The 21,017-nt window shown below is 36.0% G+C and overlaps 1 protein-coding gene across 31 annotated transcripts in view; it reads left to right on the top strand.

Moving 5' to 3' along the window:
• Window positions 1-1,515: 1,515 nt before the first annotated feature.
• The window catches only part of TTN (titin), a 239,112-nt gene continuing 219,610 nt past the window's right edge, over window positions 1,516-21,017 (top strand). For 27 of the 31 annotated variants that reach the window (XM_077785079.1, XM_077785098.1, XM_077785096.1 and 24 more), the window contains exons 1-15: window positions 1,516-1,740; window positions 3,794-3,897; window positions 7,973-8,176; window positions 8,804-9,091; window positions 9,826-9,914; window positions 10,012-10,253; window positions 11,959-12,244; window positions 14,269-14,406; window positions 15,148-15,285; window positions 17,450-17,725; window positions 17,839-17,958; window positions 19,015-19,290; window positions 19,549-19,614; window positions 20,085-20,343; window positions 20,863-20,923. In XM_077785079.1, coding sequence (XP_077641205.1) covers window positions 3,807-3,897; window positions 7,973-8,176; window positions 8,804-9,091; window positions 9,826-9,914; window positions 10,012-10,253; window positions 11,959-12,244; window positions 14,269-14,406; window positions 15,148-15,285; window positions 17,450-17,725; window positions 17,839-17,958; window positions 19,015-19,290; window positions 19,549-19,614; window positions 20,085-20,343; window positions 20,863-20,923 — 2,534 coding nt within the window. In that variant the 5' untranslated portion in view covers window positions 1,516-1,740; window positions 3,794-3,806. Of the gene's footprint in view, window positions 1,741-3,793; window positions 3,898-7,972; window positions 8,177-8,803; window positions 9,092-9,825; window positions 9,915-10,011; window positions 10,254-11,958; window positions 12,245-12,276; window positions 12,639-13,115; window positions 13,236-14,268; window positions 14,407-15,147; window positions 15,286-17,449; window positions 17,726-17,838; window positions 17,959-19,014; window positions 19,291-19,548; window positions 19,615-20,084; window positions 20,344-20,862; window positions 20,924-21,017 lie in introns of those variants that run through there. The other 4 variants (XM_077785099.1, XM_077785076.1, XM_077785087.1 and 1 more) reach the window with 4 other exon arrangements.

Here is a 21,017-nt window from a genome sequence, read left to right as displayed (position 1 = left end):
GCTAGCTTGAACTCCCCCTCATTGCATAGAGTTGCATTTGCTGTCGTACTGTCTTGTACAGAGTGATTAGGCTCTCTGAAATCTATTTGCAACAAGAAATTAAAAATGAGCTGTAGTACTCTGACTTTCAGCCATTGTGAGTGTTCAGGTAGTACCAGTGTAGAGACTGTTCCTCCAGTTTGTGTTGCTGCTGGTACTGCTACATGCCAAAAGTAGCCATTAAATTGCCACCTTATGGAATAGATAAATTGACTTTCAGTTCAACTTTCTGAAGTTATTTTATGAAATTGCAGCAATATGTTGTTTCTTATTTCCTTCAGATCTGCAAACTATAATATTAGGATGCCCCCGAAGGAATCATAGCAGTGAAACTCTCCTCACAACTCTTCCTTCAGGTTGTTTCCAAATACAAGTGCAGCTGATGGCACAAAATTCCAATCTGTGTTTACTTGGCTGGGTGCTCTCAGGGAGGACCTTTTCAACGTGGAACTTGGTAACTGCAGACTGAAGTCCTCATTTTACCAAACCAGCTGAGCACATGTTTGATTTTAAGCAAGCAATTTTAAGTAGTCTTATGTGCCAGTAATGTGCTTAATGAGTTTGCTAGATAGGCAGGAACAGAAACAGGCAGATGAGGTGGGGTGGCTAAACACCTCCCATTCCAGCCATAAACAAGAGTAGTCTTCTAACTCTGATGTCTGTCTCAGAAGCAACCTCTCTAATGGCACAATTAGCTGCATAGTCACAAAGCTGGGCTACTGAAGTTCACAAACCAGTCTGCTGTTCCATGCTCCAAGGTCTGCACAAGGCCTACACAGGTCTAGAAAAAAGCTGTTAGACTTAAAATCTTCTTTCTTAAAAATGACAGTATTTGTCTGTGTTAATTTACTTTCACAAAATTTGTGTTTCTCCACATTGTATGCTACTGTTTGTTATGCTTAACTGCTTGGAACATCCAACAGAAAAATTCTGAAGGAAACAAAAACAACCCTAGAGAAACAAATCTATATATTACCAAACACAATTTTAGAATTTGAAGTTATGGGAAAAAAGGTAGTTTAAATGGTGTATTCCAATAGTGTGCAGCCACTTGTCTGAGCTCAGCTAACTTATTTAGCCTGGTGATTGACGTATACATTTGGTGTGGCTTCTTGGATGTTTTATCATGAGAGAAATTAAGACTGAATCTTACTTGTCCATATGCCCCGCTAAAATGCTTTTTATTGTTTTCATTGTTTTGTGGTTATGAATTAGGAAATTTGCAATGTTAACTGCACTTGGTAAACTAAATTGAATTATAAATCAAAAGCTTTGGCACGGCTGAGGTTTCCTCAGTGAATCCCTTTTGTGCTTCCAAAATTAGCATTGTCAATCAAAGCCAACAGGTGGTGTATGGTTACAGAGAGTAAATCCCCTCTCACAAGAAACTTTCTTTCAGGAAACCAATCAGAACTGGCACTGACATGATGAGGCAGACGTGTCAGCAGAGCTGGGGTATATAAAGCGAAACAACTATGTTAGCACTTCTGAGCAGTCGTGCATTCCCCGCCTCGCCTCGGGTGTAGGGATTGCAAAAAAACAAAACTACACTGTCAAGACTGTGTAGTTTTGTTTTTATGATTAGAGGCTCTTCAATTCTCATGCTGGGATTGTCTAAAAAAATCTTACTCTGGATAAGGACGTCGTTCAAGAAGATTTCGTTGGGCTTAGCCCACTCTTGCAGGCACTTTGAGAGATCAGGTTAGTAGCATGTTTCTGCTGGTGTCATAAGTGTTTTATCAGTCATTAATAATTCTGGTACAATCTATTATTTATAAATTTTCCCACAGGGGGTTGTGGATTTCAGGGTATAGACATGTAACATTTAAATTCTCTGTCAAGGTTATAGCCTTAATTTCTGGAGTAAGCTATGATAACTCTCAGCAAAATGGTTTTTTTCCAGTGTATTTCATCGCTAAAGACCATATAAATTAAGATTTTAAAAGTGCATGGAAACATGTGCTTGACTTTAAAACTCCTTTCTGTTGGGAGTGTTCAAGGTTATGCTGCTGAGAGATAAACTGAGAAGCTCCAAGAATAGCTCTGATAAAATGCACATGGTATCAGCTAAGTGCTGATGACTTTTTAAGGAAAACAACTGCTAAGGTATCAGTTACACGGCAGCTCTGGAACACTTGTCTGCTGTCATTCATGGCTGTGAAGGTTATTTCTGGAACATGACATTTTAGATGCATACTTTCAATTCTAATTATACAAGAAGCCTTATAAGATCAGATCTTCATCACCAGAATTTGCTTGGACAAAGAAATATAGAAACTTTGTGGGATCTTAATAGAAATTCTTCTTAATTATTTCTGATCTCTTCTGGAAACTACATTATATATATATATATATATATATATATATATATATATATATATGTGTGAGGTTTCATAATGTTTGATTATATTGCAAAATTATCCCCATTTATTTTAGCTGAGCTTCAAAACATAGTCATAACTGAACCTGAAAATCCCAATCCAATACCCAGTTCTGCCCTTAAACTCTTATTACATGTATGCATCAGGCCCTTATTTATATGAAGGAACCCTTGTAATGAAGAATTTTCACCCCTGTAAGAAGTGGAATAAATTTGACTCATAGTGAAAAAAACTTCACTTTCGCATTTTTAATTTAAGCTTGGGACTGTCACAAAATCAGGCACAAGAGCAAAAGTAAATGGAAGTAAATATGTGAGTAAGTTTGTCATGAAGTATTGTGGGATTAACCCGTTTGTTGATACCAGATATGTTCTGAGTGAAATTTTTTAACAAGAAAAAATGTAACATTAATGGATGTATGATAATATTAAGAAGATAAGAGCCACCTTTTTAAAAACTGCACAATTCAACATCAGTTAATAAATAGGTCATGCAAATATAAAATACCAACACACAAACTTTTCTAGCATCACTGTTATTTCAAAGTAGGATCTTGTGGCATAGCAAGAGAAAGCAAACTTTCTTTCAGATTTCACATGGCTTTGCAGTTGTTCAAGCCATCAGTGTCAGTGGCTACTTTATCTCCTAGCTCACATTTCGAAGGTGGCTGTCCTCCCATATTCAAAATTCCACTGAGATACTCTCTAAGAAAGAGGAACATTTTATCTGCATCTTTAATACCAACATGCTTCTGCAAAGTGAAATTATCCAGTACTTACAGAGTGCTTTTAAAATAGAGTCTTTTGGCATTATTGCATTATTAATAACGCAACATTTAGTAATATAATTATTTATTATTAATAATGTATTATTTGCATTATTAAGCTAAATACATTGTAGACTTCTACATTTCTTTCAACTGCTTCTTAGTGACTTAGTTGTCTTGTCATTTGAGAATGAAAATATTTTGCACCAGCAAAATATTTTTTTTTAATTATACAGGGTGATTTTTTCCTGTCAGATAAAACAAGTTAGTAGACAAAGAGAGGCAGCCTGAATGACCTGTGGAAGGTCACACAGTGAGTCAAGCAGAATTTTTGTCTCCTGCTGCATACTTGCAATGCCAAAGCACAACTCCACTGAATATAATGGTTTCCCATCCAATTCAGCCAAGCATGTTCCAAGTGTAATTTGCTATACAAATTTGTCAAAACCCACAATCTTTTCATTTCACCAAGTTGTTTTGATTTAAAACGGAGAAAAGTAAATTCTTCAGAGAATAGTTATATATATTCTTAGAATCTTGCAAGAAGGGTGTGGATATAGCAACATTTCCACCATTGAAATGTAATTATGGGTTTTTTTGCTTGCAGAGTGCCTGTAAAGATGACGATGAAAGCACCAACATTTACACAGCCGTTACAAAGTGTTGTGGCACTGGAGGGTAGTGCCGCAACCTTTGAGGCTCATATTAGTGGTAAGATTTTGATTCATTCTTCCAAGATTTGTTATTGTTTAGCACTAATTTATTTCCTGATGTTTATGCTAAGAAAAATGATGACACTTTTCATAGTAATCTGGTATGAATGGGTAAAAATGAGTGGTGAAATATGGATATATATCCTTATCATACAGTGCTGAACAGATCCTTTAAATGTATATGCATAAAAATGCATACTGTGCTAATAAGGGAACTTCATGTGGCTGCAGAAAGAATAATCTCATTTGGATGAAAACTGGGCAGAATTAGAAGTCAGGGTGCAAAAAGTATGGTTTATGCTAGTTTCTCCAAGACCTTTTATTAAGCTTTTCTCTAGCTATGCTGTATTTCTGCTTCCCGTGCCCTTAAGTTTACCTAATTCCAGAGTTCTAGGAGGGGGATTAAAAGCACAAAATCTAGGCCCAACTAGCCACTGAAGAGGGCAGAAAACCCTAGTATGCTAAAAAATAGATGTGTAGGGTGATCATGATGGTAGCACAAGGCTGGATTAATATAATTTAAGTTGCCTGTGCAATTTAAAGATACCACACAATTTAAAGGATACTTGATTTCTCCAGTCTAAATACTACTTAAACACCCTATCTTGTGCAAAACACCAAGCAAACCTCTGAGATAGCATTACCAGAGACCCAACACCCTGCTCTGAGTGTCTCTGACCTCGGCAGTGACTAAGGAGAAATGACACGTGTTCCTGCTGGTGGAATTATATTGTCTTACAGGCATTAGCAGTGTGATGATCCACATACCATAAAGCACTACTCAGATGCTCTGTGACAGGTGCAAACACATGATCTGTGCACCTATAAAGATCTCTGACATCTATGGTCCATGTATTTCATCCCTTGGTCCCTTTGCATAACACTAGCTCAAGGTGTTTGAACATGATCTGCAGTCTCCATCTGTGACATTTTTTCATGCCATGTTCTATTATTTGGCCATTATTCAGTTAATTGCCCTGTTTTTCTCTTCTTGCCTCTACACTGTAAATCGTCTGTGAAATTTTTTTCTGCTTTTATGATACTTATAATGAATACCTACAAAATAGCATCATAAAAAGATAGGATGCTATTATTATTATTATTCAATGTGTGATTTTGGCTAATTTAATTTTGTGATATTATGGAGTACTTGGGAGGGGAACTTGATTTCTTACTAAGTGAAGATACAGCAGTATTTCTAATAGCATATGCCATATCTGTATGTTAGTCTCAAATATCTTGTGAGCCAACCTCTTGTTAGGTTTTTTTTGCATTGTGAATTTTTCACATTGTATATCCTTCCTGCCCTAAAAACATCCTCTGGGTTTGAAAGATCTGACAGTAGCTTGGCATTTAATTTTCTACAGCATAAAAATCAGGAAAGGTTTTTACTATAACTAATTGCATAAATAAAGGACTACCCAGCTTTATCCTGCTGTAATGTCTACCCATTCTATCTGTCATGAATTATTGTGTGTTTAAAAATCAGAATTTTTCCCTATCTCTAATAACACTGGTCCATTATATACAGGTCAAGTATTAATACAGAGCAACAGTACAAGTGTGAAGAGCTCAGTTAATCTAAGAGTATCAAGAAGAGCTTAGCAACCACCTGAGATGTAATTTTGCTGTGGGTAAACTAGAACAAATGAACTGTGCTGCTGTATTAGAATGTGAATTAAGTGTCACATTACGAAGGGATGACATGAATATACCCAGCATGTAACAGAAAGCACAGAACACACAAGCCCTGTTATTAAAAGCAGCAAACGCCAGAGCACCCAGGACACTGTCACAGGCAGAGTCCTACTGGGTCACCAGGGACTGAGTCATGAGACAGGAAAGTCAGAAGTGTTGCTGGCATCAGAACTGTGCCAAGCTCATGTCTCCACAGTACTGATAGAGTTTGAATTATTTCATAAGGAATTAACCTGCTCTCTGCTTGCCTTTCTTGAACTGGTATTTTCAAGTATTACCCAGTGCAAAACAGTCTTTTCATAGAGCTTGTTTTTGAAAGCAGCACAAAGATCATACACAAGTTGGCAAGTCCTCTCACATCATTGTAAGGAAAGTCTTAATGAATTCAATTACTTAAGTGGTGAATTTGAGGCACTTCAGGTCGATTTTCTTCTTTTTGGTATTAAAGTTCAAAAAACCTTAAGGACAGTTTTAAAATGAAAAACAATTGTCCTAACAGTAACAGTCAAATCATAGTGTATTTGGGACACGTAGAAGTAAAACCCTATTCCATATACCAGGCACATAGATCTGTAATTTAAGTTAGATCATACCTAGACTGTGACTTGGGACTAGCAGGGTGCTAGTACATTTGTGGAGTTGAGTTTTTAATATAAACTTGGGCTCAGATTTCTAAAATGGCTTCTAGCTTTGGATCCCTTGTACATAGCAATTTGAGACATCAAAATAGACTCAATTTTAAAAGTGCAGGCCTTTTTCAACCTGCCACAGAAACTCCCATTTTTGCTAATCATTATATAATACCACCTCAAGAAAATAGAACTTTTGACAATATTTCAAGAAATTCACTGCTGAGGATATCTTTTGGGAGGCTGCCTAGCTTAAATCATTTTTAACCTAATTTTCACAAATATTGAAGACCCATAGTTCTGAATTAAATCACTGGGGTCTGCTGCATACTCTAAGTTTATGATGATAATGCCCAAGTTGCCCTACACCAATAGCACAAAATTGAATTATACCATCCCATCAGGACTTTTTGTTTGATAATTTCTATCTGTGAAATTGACAATGCTTAAATGTACTTTTACCCTTTCGATTTCTAATCCTTCCTAAAACTGTCCACATTTTCCTTCTCTCTGTGTGTGTGTTCCTGTTTTACATTTCTCTAAATATGAGTGCTTTACTGTGAATAAGATTTTAAACTTTCCTAACCAAGTCTGATGGGACTGCAGTGAAGCCTCAATCTACATATCGGCTTCTCTTTCACTTTAGTCTCATACAGTCATTTTCCTTGCACATCAAATTCCCTAATAATTTATTCAGCTTATAGGAAGGATACTCTAGAAAAGAAGAAGAATTCTGTGCACTTGGGATTTTCCAAACAACACACATTAGAACTGGGAAAATTAATACAGCTGTAAATGCAGTCTCAGATCTCTTTCCTCAGCCCCCATGCAGTGCAACTGGTGATTTGGGTTGAGTAGAGATATACAGTAAGTGAATTTGGGAAGGTTTTAATTTTGAAGAAATTATGTTCTAGAACTACAAGACAGACTTTGAGCTGGAAAAAGTCTCCCTAAATTACCTGTTTTCCTTATGTGGTTCATATAAGAATTTTACATATTCATCAAATGGATTTAAGTCACTCAATAAACTTGGCTGAGTAGAGCACTGAGAAGAGAATTTCCACAAGCAATCTAAAATCACCATTTAAAGCCAAAAATCAGCTGTTATTAAAATTGAATTTTTTCTGACCTAAAGACTCTTGCTCATGACCCTGACAAAAAAGAATAATATATTTGAACAACAGTTGATTCCAGATGACTGCTGTTGATCAAATTCAAAAAATTCCAGAAGAAAGAAATTAAAACCCCCAAAACTTTGTTAGCATTTGTTTTTAATGTCTACAGCAGCCACTGTTTCTGTCACTTCATTTTCTAGCATAAGAATATATGTTTCATTTGTTTGGAAGTACTGATCTTTACAATATCTCCAGACTATTGGACTGGATAAATACACTAACAATAAGCTGTCTTTCTTAGATAATAGCAAATTCATTTTAAAAATACCTCACATTAATTAATTCATCCTTCTTATGATTTTGATGGACTTCTATTTCTTAGTAAGATTGCTAAACTTTGCAGTTTTCTCATTATTCAAGTGATTTACTAAACACAGGAGCCAGTGCAGCTGCTCTATTGCTCTGTGCATTTTAGAGACCTTTCTGAAAACAAATTTCTTTGCCACTGTGGCACTGGACATATATCTGTGCCTATGGCATTATGCTCCACCACAACTGCGTATATATGGTAATTTTTTATGTCTGGCATTTCATAGTGTCTTGATCTCCGTTTGTCTTCCTTTTTCTGTAGGTTTCCCAGTTCCTGAGGTGAACTGGTTTCGGGATGGCCAGGTTCTCTCTGCTGCAACTCTGCCCGGTGTGCAGATCTCGTTTAGTGATGGCCGCGCTAGACTGGTGATCCCCACCGTGACAGAAGCCAACAGCGGGAGATACACTGTGCAAGCCACCAATGGATCTGGGCAAGCAACTAGTACTGCTGAGCTGCTTGTCACAGGTACACAGCAACCAAAGAAAGGCACCTCTCTCTGCCTGCTAACAGTGTGAGGGAGATTTTCACATAACGAAATAGTTCAGATTTCAAGTGCATGATCAGCAAAAAATAGCAAACCACATTTCTTTTCCTAAAGCAGTCTAGAACTCAGCATCTGGTCTCACCATTAATGTCTAACAGTGTCCTTTACATTTTAACTGTATAAAGTTTAATCTTGATCTCACAAATTCATATCCAGCCCTTATTCATGTAACTCCTTATGGTCTGTCATGCTGGCTACATTGAAATTGCCCACGAAAGAGAGAATGAAGTTCTGCGGGATGGAGCTGTTAATGATATCTAATGGTATAAATGATATTTAACAGAATAAGCCACAAAAAGGGCCATACTGAGAGACTGTGCTTATTGCCTATGGTTACAAGCAATGTGTCTGTAATTCTAGAAAAATTTGCAATCATAGGTGTAATCAAAAATAATATTTTGAACATTTCAGAAGGTACTATAATATGTCAGTAGCATGTGAAGAAGATACAGACCTCAAGCATTCCTAGTAATGAAAGTATCTAGTACTTGCCATTCTTTTTAACAGACACTATTGTTTTTCTATTTACTTCTTCAATTAAAATGCAGCTGCAACAGCACCACCAAACTTCTCACAACGACTACAGAGCATGACTGCAAGACAGGGAAGTCAAGTTCGACTTGACGTGAGAGTGACTGGAATCCCTACACCTGTGGTGAAGTTCTATCGGGATGGAGTAGAAATTAAAAGTTCCCCCGATTTTAAAATTTTACAAGAAGGAGACCTTTACAGCTTAATAATTGCAGAAGCATATCCTGAAGACTCCGGCACCTATTCCGTAAATGCCACAAATAGTGTGGGACGTGCTACTTCAACAGCTGAATTGCTAATTCAAGGTAACAGAGCTGAAGTTGCAGGCCATGAAAATCAGAGCATTAATGGTAGTGGTGCACATTGCACCACTTCATTGCAGTTATATCAACAAGTTAATTTATAATTTCTTTCTCAAGAGTTATTAACTTGCTGTAAAAAAAAAGCAATGTCCTTGATGAAACTTGCCAAAGATTTTTGCCAGAGATTTAAACGGACCTTTTCTCCAGAATGGGTCTTCCTTAAGGAGAGGATATAGTTGATGGAAAAAGTGTGGGATACCTTGAGTTCTTTTCATTTTGGTCTGTAAATCTCTCAAAGTTTTATTTGTAAGTTGGCTTTGATACAATAGAGATATTAGACTGCATAGCTGTACATGGTCTTGTAAAGGAGGCTGGTAAGGATGAAGACAGTTCTTAGAGAATTGTGGCAGGGAAACATGCTACCCAGAGCAGTCCTGCTTGGATTTCACCTCAGTCAGGCTTGTAATCATTTTAGATCCAGGACTGATATGAAGAATCTGCAATTAAAGTATTTTATTTTCCTTTGAGTTTTTTCTAATTACTTGGTAATGCAATGATACTGTTTCAACTGTTTTGATAATTATCTGTCTATAGAAACTGAAGGCAAAACAGATGGTTGTTTAATTATTATTCTGTTGTATATGTACATTTTGTATAATTGGAGTTGACCATTCATTTATTTCTGTTTATTGATTGTTGCCATATGCAATTCTTCTGACCATGTTTTCTTTCAAAAGGCGAGGAAGAAGCCGTTCCTGCTAAAAAGACAAAGACAATTGTTTCGACTGCTCAGATTTCACAAACAAGACAAGCCAGAATTGAAAAGGTATAATTTTCAAAAACAAAGCAGATATGTCTAAAATGTGGAGGATTACTTATACAGCCCCTCACGCTAGTTTTCCTTTTCTTGTTTTTCATTGTAGAAGACTGAAGCCCACTTTGATGCCAGATCACTTACAAGTGTTGAAATGGTTATAGAAGGTGCAACTACCCAACAGCTCCCACACAAGGCACCTCCACGAATGCCTCCTAGACCTACATCAAAATCACCAACCCCGACAACTGCTGCAAAAGCACAAATGGCACGACAGCAATCACCATCGCCCGTTAGACAATCACCATCACCTGTAAGACATGTCAGAGCACCAACACCTTCACCAGTAAGGTAATATTACTATTATTTTGGGCAATATTGCTTTTGGAATCACTTTTACATATACAAGTAACGCTGTAGAATGAGAGCACGGTATTGAATGAAAGAATGCATTGACTTATTAGTGACCGATTTTTTTTTCTCTGATGGTGAGCTGTAATGTGCTATATTTGCCACTGCTATATAAATGTAGGTCACCTATGTATACTTCTATCCCCTATTGTAGAAAATTCCATTTGATTGCTCTACACAGAGCCAAAGTAGCACTCACAGCACAATTTCATGATGAAACAGAAAAAAACCCAATAGAGCAGTTGAATCTCAATTGTTTTAGATGAACAGAGAGAAGAGCAATAACACTGATGAGTAGCAAACAGAATGAAAGGATATGTAAAAAAAGAGTTGAGCTCATGTTCCATGTATCTACTGGTAATAACTACAGAAATAATATTTTGAAGGTAGGCAAGCTAAATGTGGTTATGGAAAAACGAAGTTTATCTCTGCTGTGTAGAAGGTCTAGAGAGGAAAAGTGAGTGATTTGAAGAGCAAGGTTTGTGGTCTGGGAGATGTGCTGAGGGGCAGGTAAAGCAAAAAGTGTTTTGAAAGCCCTTCAGTTTCAGAATCCTGAAGTACCAGAATCATGGAAGGAATGTCTCCAAGCTGAATGCTCAGAAGAGCCCATTTAAGTTGCCAGAGCTGGGTGCGCTGGTGAATTTTACCCCATTGATAATAACTTGCAAACACAGGAATAAGTGGATCAATAGCAGCTAGCTACTAACTGCATAAATGAAAAAGGAATTCAATAGCGACACCTAGAGCACATATAGAGCCAGAAATTTGCCCTCCCTTGCTAGTCAGATCTCTTTTAGACATACAAGACGTTATAAAAAACTAAATCTAAATATTAACATGATGCTGCTGCCCCCTACTGATGCTATTTATTAACATTCTCTGGGAAATACAGCACAAAAAATTTCACTCAGAGAAATTCTAAGTTAGAAAGCCTGTTTAAGAATTTTGGAAAATGCTTTAAAATTCTCTGCTAGGATTAGGACTGAATTTTTGGAATATCAGAATTTAGAAACTAGCATTTTCCAACTGGCTATAAATTACTGTGTATGAGATCTGTAAATGTAAGTGCAGGGAAAAATATTAGGCACTGATAAGAAATTTTCCTGGATTGTGGGTACATATATGGGTAACACATGAAAAAAAGATGTAGTACAGGAGTTCATCCAGTTGTTTTGCTAGGTGGTTGCCACATGACATTTTTCTAAATACTGGTTACAATTACGATTTTGTGTCTCTACAGAGACCATGAATGTATTATGTAGTATTTACAACTGTGAACCTTCTGTATTATTCCTATTAGAAGAAATAGGATCGAGCAAATGCAAAATCATTTGTATATTTCAAATATATTTGGTTGACTGAAATTTATTTTGCCATTTGTTCTTATTTCTTTTTGGAAACTAAGCTACTACAAAGACATGTTAAAATTATAAGAATTACAAGAATTAGGTGTAATGTTAAAAAAAATAAGTTAGGCGTAATTTGCAAGCAGAACCTCTCAAAAACCTTTCTTAAAATGAAATCACACAATACTGGAGATACCCTGTTATGGGGAGTGAGTTCAAGTTCAGGCTGAAGTTGTTTATACAATTATCACTCTGTGGCAGTAGATTAATTATATTGATCCTCTATTTTTTTTCAATAGGTCAGTTTCTCCTGCTGGAAGAATCTCCACCTCACCGATCAGACCAGTGAAATCTCCATCTCCAATCCGTAAACCACATGTAGTGACAACAGCTGGGGCCGATGTCCTTCCTCCTTGGAAGCAGGAAGGATATACTGGAACCATGGAAGCCCAGATGAAGGAAACAAGAGTATCCACAAGCACTACCCAAGTCACTGAAGAGAGATGGGAAGGGCGATACGGGGTCCAAGAGCAAGTTACTGTTACTGGCACAGCTGCTGGCGAGGTGGCCGCTGGTGCTAGAGAGGTAAAGTCTGTTTCTGGAAAAAATACTGGGTTTGGTTTGTGTGGGGTCTCACACTGCTGGATAGGTCTGCTAAATGGAATCCGAGAGGCTATGTGTAAAACCTTGTGTGCATCTGCTATTGTGAGAGTTCTGCTACGATGTGGAAATGTTTCTTTGCAACATTCTGTCTCTGTACTTGTTTTGTGCTTCTTCTGAATGTATGCAAAATATGAAGAAATGTCTTTTGATGTGACTGATATAGGTGAGAAAGGACAGTGAAAAAACAGCAGCTATTGCTACAGTTGTTGCTGCTGTGGATCAAGCCATGGTGAGAGAACCAGCTCCAGGTGTTGCAGAGCAAACTGCTAAAAGGACAGCAATGACTGCAGTCCACGTTCAGCCTGTTCATGAGCAGGTAGAAATAGAGCACAGACATTCTAAGATTTCCCTTTATCCCTTCATCCAACATGCAAGCAAGGCATGATTCACTGTGAGGAATTAACAAGATATTACCCAACACACTGCAAAAGCATGCATACTCATCTAGAGCACCTAGACTGTAAAGGAATGCTCAGGTTCACTTACACCATTCCATTCTGTCATAACAGGATTGAACTAATTACTCTTTTTAGGTTTAAGGATGCTTTCTCTGAAAGTGATCTTCCATTCTCTCTTCTCCTTTCTTCTCTAACATTATTCTAAGAATGATGAAATTTTTTTCTCTAATATCTCATTTATAATTTCCCCACTAGAAATAACATAATTCTCCCTCAGTATTTTTCCTTTACTTGAGTTCCTCTCTTATTTTTCCTTCTCCTCTTATTTTGATGATTAATTTTTTAAAATGATTTCTAAGGCTTTGGTTTTTTTTGTTTGTTGCTACAAAAATCAGATGAAAAAGGAGGCAATGGTAGTAGTTACCAGTGATAAAGCCACAAAACAAACAGTGATATCGAGAACTAGAGAAGGAATTGTAACTTCACAAGAACAAAGACACATCTCTCCTGAAAAGGTGAATACAGATTGTACCTGAGATTTTTTATGACCTACCTTCTGCAAAAATCTGATATCTCATATAAAAGACAAACCTATAAAGAAGAAAAATGAGATACTGTTATTATTTGTCCCTTTTATATATGCTCACTCTTCCAGTTTACAGTGCTATCATTTTCCTGTCTCTTTGCTATGGTTACTCTTTCCTTTATTTCACTTTCATTACTTATACCTAAGTATATGATAAAGTTGCAAAACATTAACCTAGACAAACCTCTCTTTTTTCATATAATATAGCAATTTACTAGATAGTATTCTTGATCATTTAAAGAATTGACATGTAGAAACCAGCTCTTAAATTTTGTTGGGGATCGGGTGTGTGTTGGGGGGTGTTCTGATATTGTCTCTAAGCTTGCCATTTGTAGCCTGCTTTGTCTGTTGGCAGCACAGGGGGTCAGAAAAAAAAGGAGGAAAAGCTCATTCTGCATTGAAATAAATTTTGAAAATATGAATGAGTGATTTGAATTCAGATTATTTTAACATGTATTTTATCAGAAAAATGTGATTTAATGGAAGATGAGCTTTTATAGCCAATGTTATATTTGAATTATAGTAGAAGTGCATGAGAAAGAAAGTGTAACCTCTCTTGAAAGCAGAGAAACAGAAATCCACCCAGGCATTAATCTGAACTTAGCATTTGAATGCTAAGTCAAATTCTTATCAAAATAGAGTTTCGTAAAGTTTATTTTTAATATCCTACACTTTCTCAAAGTGATATTAATGCAGGACAGTTTTTTTCTGAGCCAATTTTTTTAGTACTGCTTTCAGTGGCAAACCAAGCATTTGGGCAGTGTTTTATTATTTTTATGTTAAATGTTTTGTACTAAGTCCATTTGTGTTTTTATTGTTGTTTCCAGACTAGATGATTTCAAAATACAGAATGTGACATCTTTACTCACTTTAATTTCTATGCTCTTTTCCAAATATATTGAAAATCACATACCTGATATTTTAAAATAAAAATAAAAAGTTCCTTATTTGTAAATATCCAGGTGAGAAAAGAACCAGAGAAAACTCCAGTACAGACAGTAGTCATTGCCACAGACAAAGCCAAAGAACAAGAAAGAATAACAAGAGCTAGAGAAGAAATATCTACCAGACATGAACAAGTGCACATTGCTCACGAACAGGTAAAAAAGAGTTACAATCTTTAGTTCGTTGAGATACTCTGGTTTATAAAATCTGTTAAATAACTTTCTTGTCCTTCTTCATAAAGAGAAGATTACTAAACAAAAATGTTGTGAAACAAAGTACTCCAGAGCACAATCTCTGCAGGTTCAGTGCTACTGACCTCATAGGAGCTCTTGTCTGCAGAGGGGTGAGCTGCCCTTCTTACAGATCCTTCAAGCATTAGGGCTTTTATTGCCACACTACACAGAATTTCATCTGATGCTTAAAAATAAATTCATCTCTGAAGGTAGATTTCCGAATAGAAATGTTAAAGGTTATTTTTCATGGTATGATATGTGCTTCATTTAATGAAGTTCATATTTGTGTGAGAATTGAATACACTTGTTAGACCATATTGTGGAACCACTCAACTGATGGGGTTAGTTATTAAGTCAATAATACTAATTTCTATGCAAATAGTTTCTAGAAAACATAATGATATATTATAAACTAGGAAATACAAACTTTCTTTTCTTATTCCAATAAAAAATAATGCAATATATTAATGACTTTGCATTCACTTCTCTTAGCATATGAAACAGGCTATAACTTGAGTACAAAGGTATTACTCCAATTCTGAAGTCATGTTTCTTTCTTCTTGATATACATTTAGAAACCTTATCCTGCTTTCCAAAAAAGTTGTGTAATCATGACAACAGGCATAATCAATTACCATTATTTTTCTTTACCATAAAAAATAGATAAGAAGGGAAGAAATGAAACCTTCAGTACCTAAGGTAGTAATTACTACTGATAAACCTAAAGCACCGGTCATAATATCGAAAAGTAAAGAAAGAGTTGCCACCAAACAAGAACAAGTGAGCATAACACGTGAAAAGGTGAATAGCACTGTTTTAGCCATATTTGGGTTTTATCCTTTCTTCTTTGCAAACCTCCTGTTTTCCTCAAAAAATACTAACTATACATTTCCAGCTCTTTTTTTCTAAGATTATTCCACTTACAAACTTTTAGACCTACTGCTAATGAGACTAAATTATTTCATCTTGATCTTCCTCTCTTGTTTTCATTAATAGGGTGCTCATAATTATCTTCTGACTGATGTTTGGAGTGGACTGACTTACTCCTGAAATGCATTTTAACTTTTTTTTTAATCACTACTTTTATTTAAATAGGTGCGAGGGTATAACAATACTTATTGCTATACATAACACAGAGATGTGTGCAGTACACAAGGATCTAACTCTTCAATTCTACTTCACTGTTCCCATTTCAAAATGTTTTCTCATTGCTCAAATATCTTTCAAGAATTAATGTAACTGAAACTTTTATTTCTGCAATAAAAACTAGATTAAAAAGGAAGTTGAGAAAACTACCGTATGCCACTGCTAATACCCAAGCACCAGTCACAGTGTCCAGAACTGGAGAAGAAATTACAGCCAATGTACTGTTACAATTTGGTTTATCTGCAAACCTTGCATCTTAAAACCTATTTTGGTACAACAGAATGCTCTCAAATTAATTCCTGAAAATGTACCCATTCAGTGGGATGATTTTCAAGTAAAAGAGTCAGTAGGATTAAGTTTCTAGCGCTAAAGAGGTTTATATCCCACCCTGCTAGGAAATGTCACACTTTAGGCTATGGTCTGATTTCTCTGTGAGAGTCTCCTCTCTATCAGTGGCTTCAAAGCAACATTTAGTTATTCAAATTTTTGACTCTGCAATCTTTTTTTCTACTTGGTGATTCCTTGTAACTTCATGGCTGTCAGATTAAACAATTTCTCTTTATTGAGGTATGAATTATTCTTTGTATAAAACAAATTTTGACATAATTTCAGGTCTGTCCAGTTTGTTACTTATGATCATCAGACACTGGCACTGCTGTTGGCACTGCTTTGCTCCAGTAGGATTCCCACAGTAGGAAATATCTACAACATAGTCAGGAACTCTTACATGTGGAAAAATAGCATAGTTGACAGCAGCTGTTATTTAAAATCTATCTACCTACAGTGTAGTATATTCATAAAATATAAGTAAATGAGTGAAGCATATAAAACTCAGAGGAGTCAGACTGCTAGGTGAGTTCAGTTCCTTGTTATATAGTGTGAATTTAGGGCCAAATTCAAGCCACTATAAAAAAATTATTTGAAAACTGACAGTAGTACTGAATAAGAGATCCCCATTACCTAAACATTACTTTAATAAGAAAACAAAATCTTTGTAAAGGATCACATTTTGGCCTCACCTAAGTAATTACAGTTTAAGCTGCTAATAGTTTTAAAATCAGTATGAAATTATCTGTTAGGGCTTTTTTTTTTCCATTTGCAAGACATAGATATATGCTCTGTTGCTACATCCAGCTCAGTTATGACAGTAATGACAACCAGTAGTAGAAGTCACTATTATCTACTGCTGGCTGACTGGGCAGAAGTTTGAACCCTAGCAACAAAATTGACAGTATTTATGAATGATTAGAAACAAATTGAAGTCTTGATACGTAAGCATTACTTCCAAATTATCAGACATCTAAGTCTCCTTTCTTTTGTAAAATCCTTTCAAATAGATCAGCACTGAATTAACAGATATACCTGATGTAAAAATGTTTATGGGTCTGTTGCTTAATAAATACATTCACATCAGATGCTAGATGCATTTTTTACATGTACAAGAGTTATATGGAGCTGATGATCATACTTTAAAACTGTGTGCACCTTTACATACCTGCATACTCTTAGACAAGTGGACACAAATGTGGCTGTAGGGTATTAAAATTGGGCTTGCAGACAAATACTGATATGTATAAAACACAGAAGCACAGATATATTCTGAATGTGCAGAGATAGTACTTAGAGAATTTATTTGCATTTTGAATACTGATTCCTAAGTCTATTTACAGGTGCATATTTTTGATCTTTTCATCATAACTTTTGCATAACCCTACAACCTCTTTTTGGAATATACTCAACATTATAAATGCTTGTCGTATATGCAAGTTTCCAATATAATGATGAATATGTGTATAAATAATGCTGATGCTATTTGCAGACTCAAGCTGGAAAAAAGGCTGAAGCTGTAGCTACAGTCGTTGCAGCAGTTGATCAGGCACGTGTTCGATCACCCTGGCAACCAGAACAAGCTGATGAAACTTATGTAACGGAGAAAACTTTGGAATATGGTTATAAAGAGCACACTATAACAGACCGTAGATCTGAGGCCCCAGCAGAACGTCATGTTGTCACCAAAGAAGTCAAAACAGTCTATGTTCCTCCTGAGAAACATATCTCAACTCCTGAAAAGCAGGAAGTTCATATATCAAAAGAGGTTAGACTCTTTTTTAAATTACATTCTTTTCCAGAAACTATGTCCCTGCAAAATCTGTTCCAGTTTAAAGAACAGCATCGCTTTCAACAAATTTTTTTCATTTCTTTGTGTAGATAAAAAGAACAACAGAACTTGAGAAAACAATTCATGTTGAACCGCCACGGCCTCGCACAGCAAGTCCTCACTTCACTGTCTCCAGAGTTGCTGTTCCTAAACCAGATCATACGTACGAGGTAAGCTGAAGCTGCATCCAAGAGGAGCAGCATGCTCCTTTTCAATAGCCAGCAGGTCATCCATTCAATTTGGATATTCCCCCCACACTCCAGTGTGGTGCTTCCCCAAGAGGAAGAGTTGTGTGCTCCTTGCAGTTATTTTTGTTGGCTTGTTTGACTAATAAAGAACACTGCTCTAAACAGACAAATGAATTCTTAAAATGCCATTTTTTGTTATCATTTCTTATTTAAATAAACTTATAAACTGTTTCAGGATGCTGCTTCAGTACTTGATGACATACAGTGAAATTACAGATATTTGTCATGCAAGTTATATTTTTTAAAGAGCAGAAGTATCTCTCTTTAATCTTATTATGTGCATCAGTTCATTCACACACTGCTTTTTTCTTCCTTGCTAATGAATGCTAAGTTAATTTTTTAATTAGAAAAAAACCAGACTGACTGTATAATATCAATTTTTAAAGTTATTCTTCCATTTTTCTGTTGGACTCCTTTACATAGTATTAAAATTTTCCAGTTACAAATTTTCTCATTCAAGCATAATTTTTCTTTTCATCTGGAATTTAAAAAATATTTCCCCAAATATGATTAAACATTGTTATAAATATTTTTATTAAATATTTTGATGTATTTTTAAAAGCTTTTCCACTCATAAAAGGATTTTGAAATTTCTTCAGTTATTTTTATCATTGGAAGTGATATAATTTATAGTATTCTTTATTGTAGTATTAGACTAAATGGAAATCTAAGGTTTCAAGTGAAGAAATGGAGAGAACATTTCTTGTGCTGTGCTTAAGAGCTTCTTGACCATTCAAAGATCAAATTCTATTTGAAAAATAAAATATTTAAATGTTAGATCAAAAATAATACAGGGATATTGTATCTCTGGCATTCTACTACTGCAATCTAAAACTACTACTCTTTTTTTACATATAGCTTTTGCAGTGTCAAAACCAAGTAATTAATGAAGCAACTGCTGCATATGCAATCTGCTCAAGAAATGCACTCTCTCCTTTGAAAATAAGACAACCAAGCTGTAACTCTTCTGTTCCCTAGGTTTCAATAGCTGGAACTGCCATGGCTACTCTGGAGAAAGAGTTATCAGCTACTTCTGCTGCGCAAAAGATCACCAAGCCTGTGAAACCACCTCAGCTAAAGCCCCATGAAGTCAGGACAAAAGCAGAGCCAGTTGCCCCTCCACAGTTCCCCTTTGGAGAGGCTGCGGAGACGTATAAGAGCCACTATGATGTTGAGACTAAAATGGAGACAAGCATTAAAAGTGAAGCAGTGCGGACAGAACACTTGATGATGCATAAAGAAGGTGAAGCAAAGGTATGTTTTTCAGCAAATTTCCATCTCTTTGACTGACTTCCATCGTAAAAATATGGAATACCCTCACTTTTTTTGCTGTCTTGTTATCATCATTTTTCCATTTCCAAAGCACTCTGCCGCCTTTTATTTTTTATTTGTTTTACACAAATCCTTGTTAGGACCTAATATTTACTTATGACATGCAAAGAGTTAACATTACCTGATTTATTTTCTTATTTAAATTATACTTTGTTCATTTTTGTCCTCTAAACAACCTAGGTGACAGAAACTGCCAGAGTTCCTGTACCTGCAGAAATCCCTGCTACGCCACCCACCTTAGTCTCAGTAAGTATTTTGTATGTAGTATAGGAGAGTTCCACTAGATTTTCACCCATTCTGTTTTCTAATTTTTATCGCTTAATACTTAACCATTAAAAATTGGCTTTATTTATTGTCATTTTAACTTTGCATTAGATTTACTCAGCCATATAATTTATCTCTGATACAAAGTCTTCTTGATATTTTTAATGGTAGTGATTCTTCACATTTATGTTACATAGTAGGTTGATCTACCTGCATAAATATGAACCTACTTTTTTATGTTGTTAATAACAGCAATGTTCAGAGATCCTAAAAGCCAGATTCAAATACTTCCCTTTGGAAAATGTTGGGGTTTTTTCCCTGATACATTGCTTCACAGAACAGTGTTTTGAACTGGATGTTAAATTTTCCATTCTAATAGGTTTTAGATATTTGAGTATCTGTTTAGTTTTGAAAATGTATACTGACTGTGATACTTATTTTTTGTCATACAGGGCCTCAAAAATAAGACTGTGACTGAAGGTGAGTCTGTCACTCTGGAATGCCAAATATCTGGTCATCCTCAGCCTACAGTGATGTGGTACAGGGAAGACTACAAAATTGAGAGCTCAATGGATTTCCAGATCACTTTCAAAGCAGGACTTGCTCGCCTTGTGATTCGTGAAGCCTTTGCAGAGGACAGTGGAAGATTTACCTGCACTGCCACCAATACGGCTGGGAGTGTCAGCACTTCCTGCCACTTACATGTGAAAGGTAAGTATATTTATAGAATCATAGAATTGTTAAAGTTGGAAAAGACCTTTGAGAGCATTGATTTCAATTATTAGCCTCAAACTGCCAAGCCCACCGCTAAACCATATCCCTAAGTGCCACACCTACATGTCTTTTAAATACCTCCAGGGTAGAGAAGGTATTTAAAAGTCAGCCCCACATGACTCATGGGCAACCTGTTTCAATGCTTGATAACCCTCAACAGCCTTTTTGGTGAAAGGTTTCCTAATATTCAAACTAAACCTCCCTTGGTGCATCTCAAGGACAGTCCCTCTTATCACTGTAGGAAGTTAATAATTTTGTTAACTGCATATTGCTTGTAATGTGTCTTAGACATTTAAAACATATGGCTTGAGTTGTGTTCTGGGGTTATTAGGTAAAAGGGATGTAAGAATATAAGGAAAAGACTGATAACTACATATTCTTTTTATGTCAACTGAACTCATTGCTTAAGGCCTATTAAGATATTTTAAAATCCACTTTATCAAATTTGCCTTTTAGTTACTGAAGAAACTGAGACTCGAGAAACCATTTCTGAGAAGGCTGTTACAGAAGAGAAACGGTAAGTTACTTTTCTAAACAGACTGCTCCTATTGCAGTCATTATGTTCTTGCATTCTGTTTTATGAGAGCTTCAGACATCAGCTCACTTACCTG

The sequence above is a fragment of the Lonchura striata genome, chromosome 8 (genome assembly GCF_046129695.1).
Source record: "Lonchura striata isolate bLonStr1 chromosome 8, bLonStr1.mat, whole genome shotgun sequence".
Classification (NCBI taxonomy): domain Eukaryota; kingdom Metazoa; phylum Chordata; class Aves; order Passeriformes; family Estrildidae; genus Lonchura; species Lonchura striata.
The sequence above is the reverse complement of the archived record's forward strand: the minus strand, read 5'-3'. Positions and strand labels throughout refer to the sequence as shown.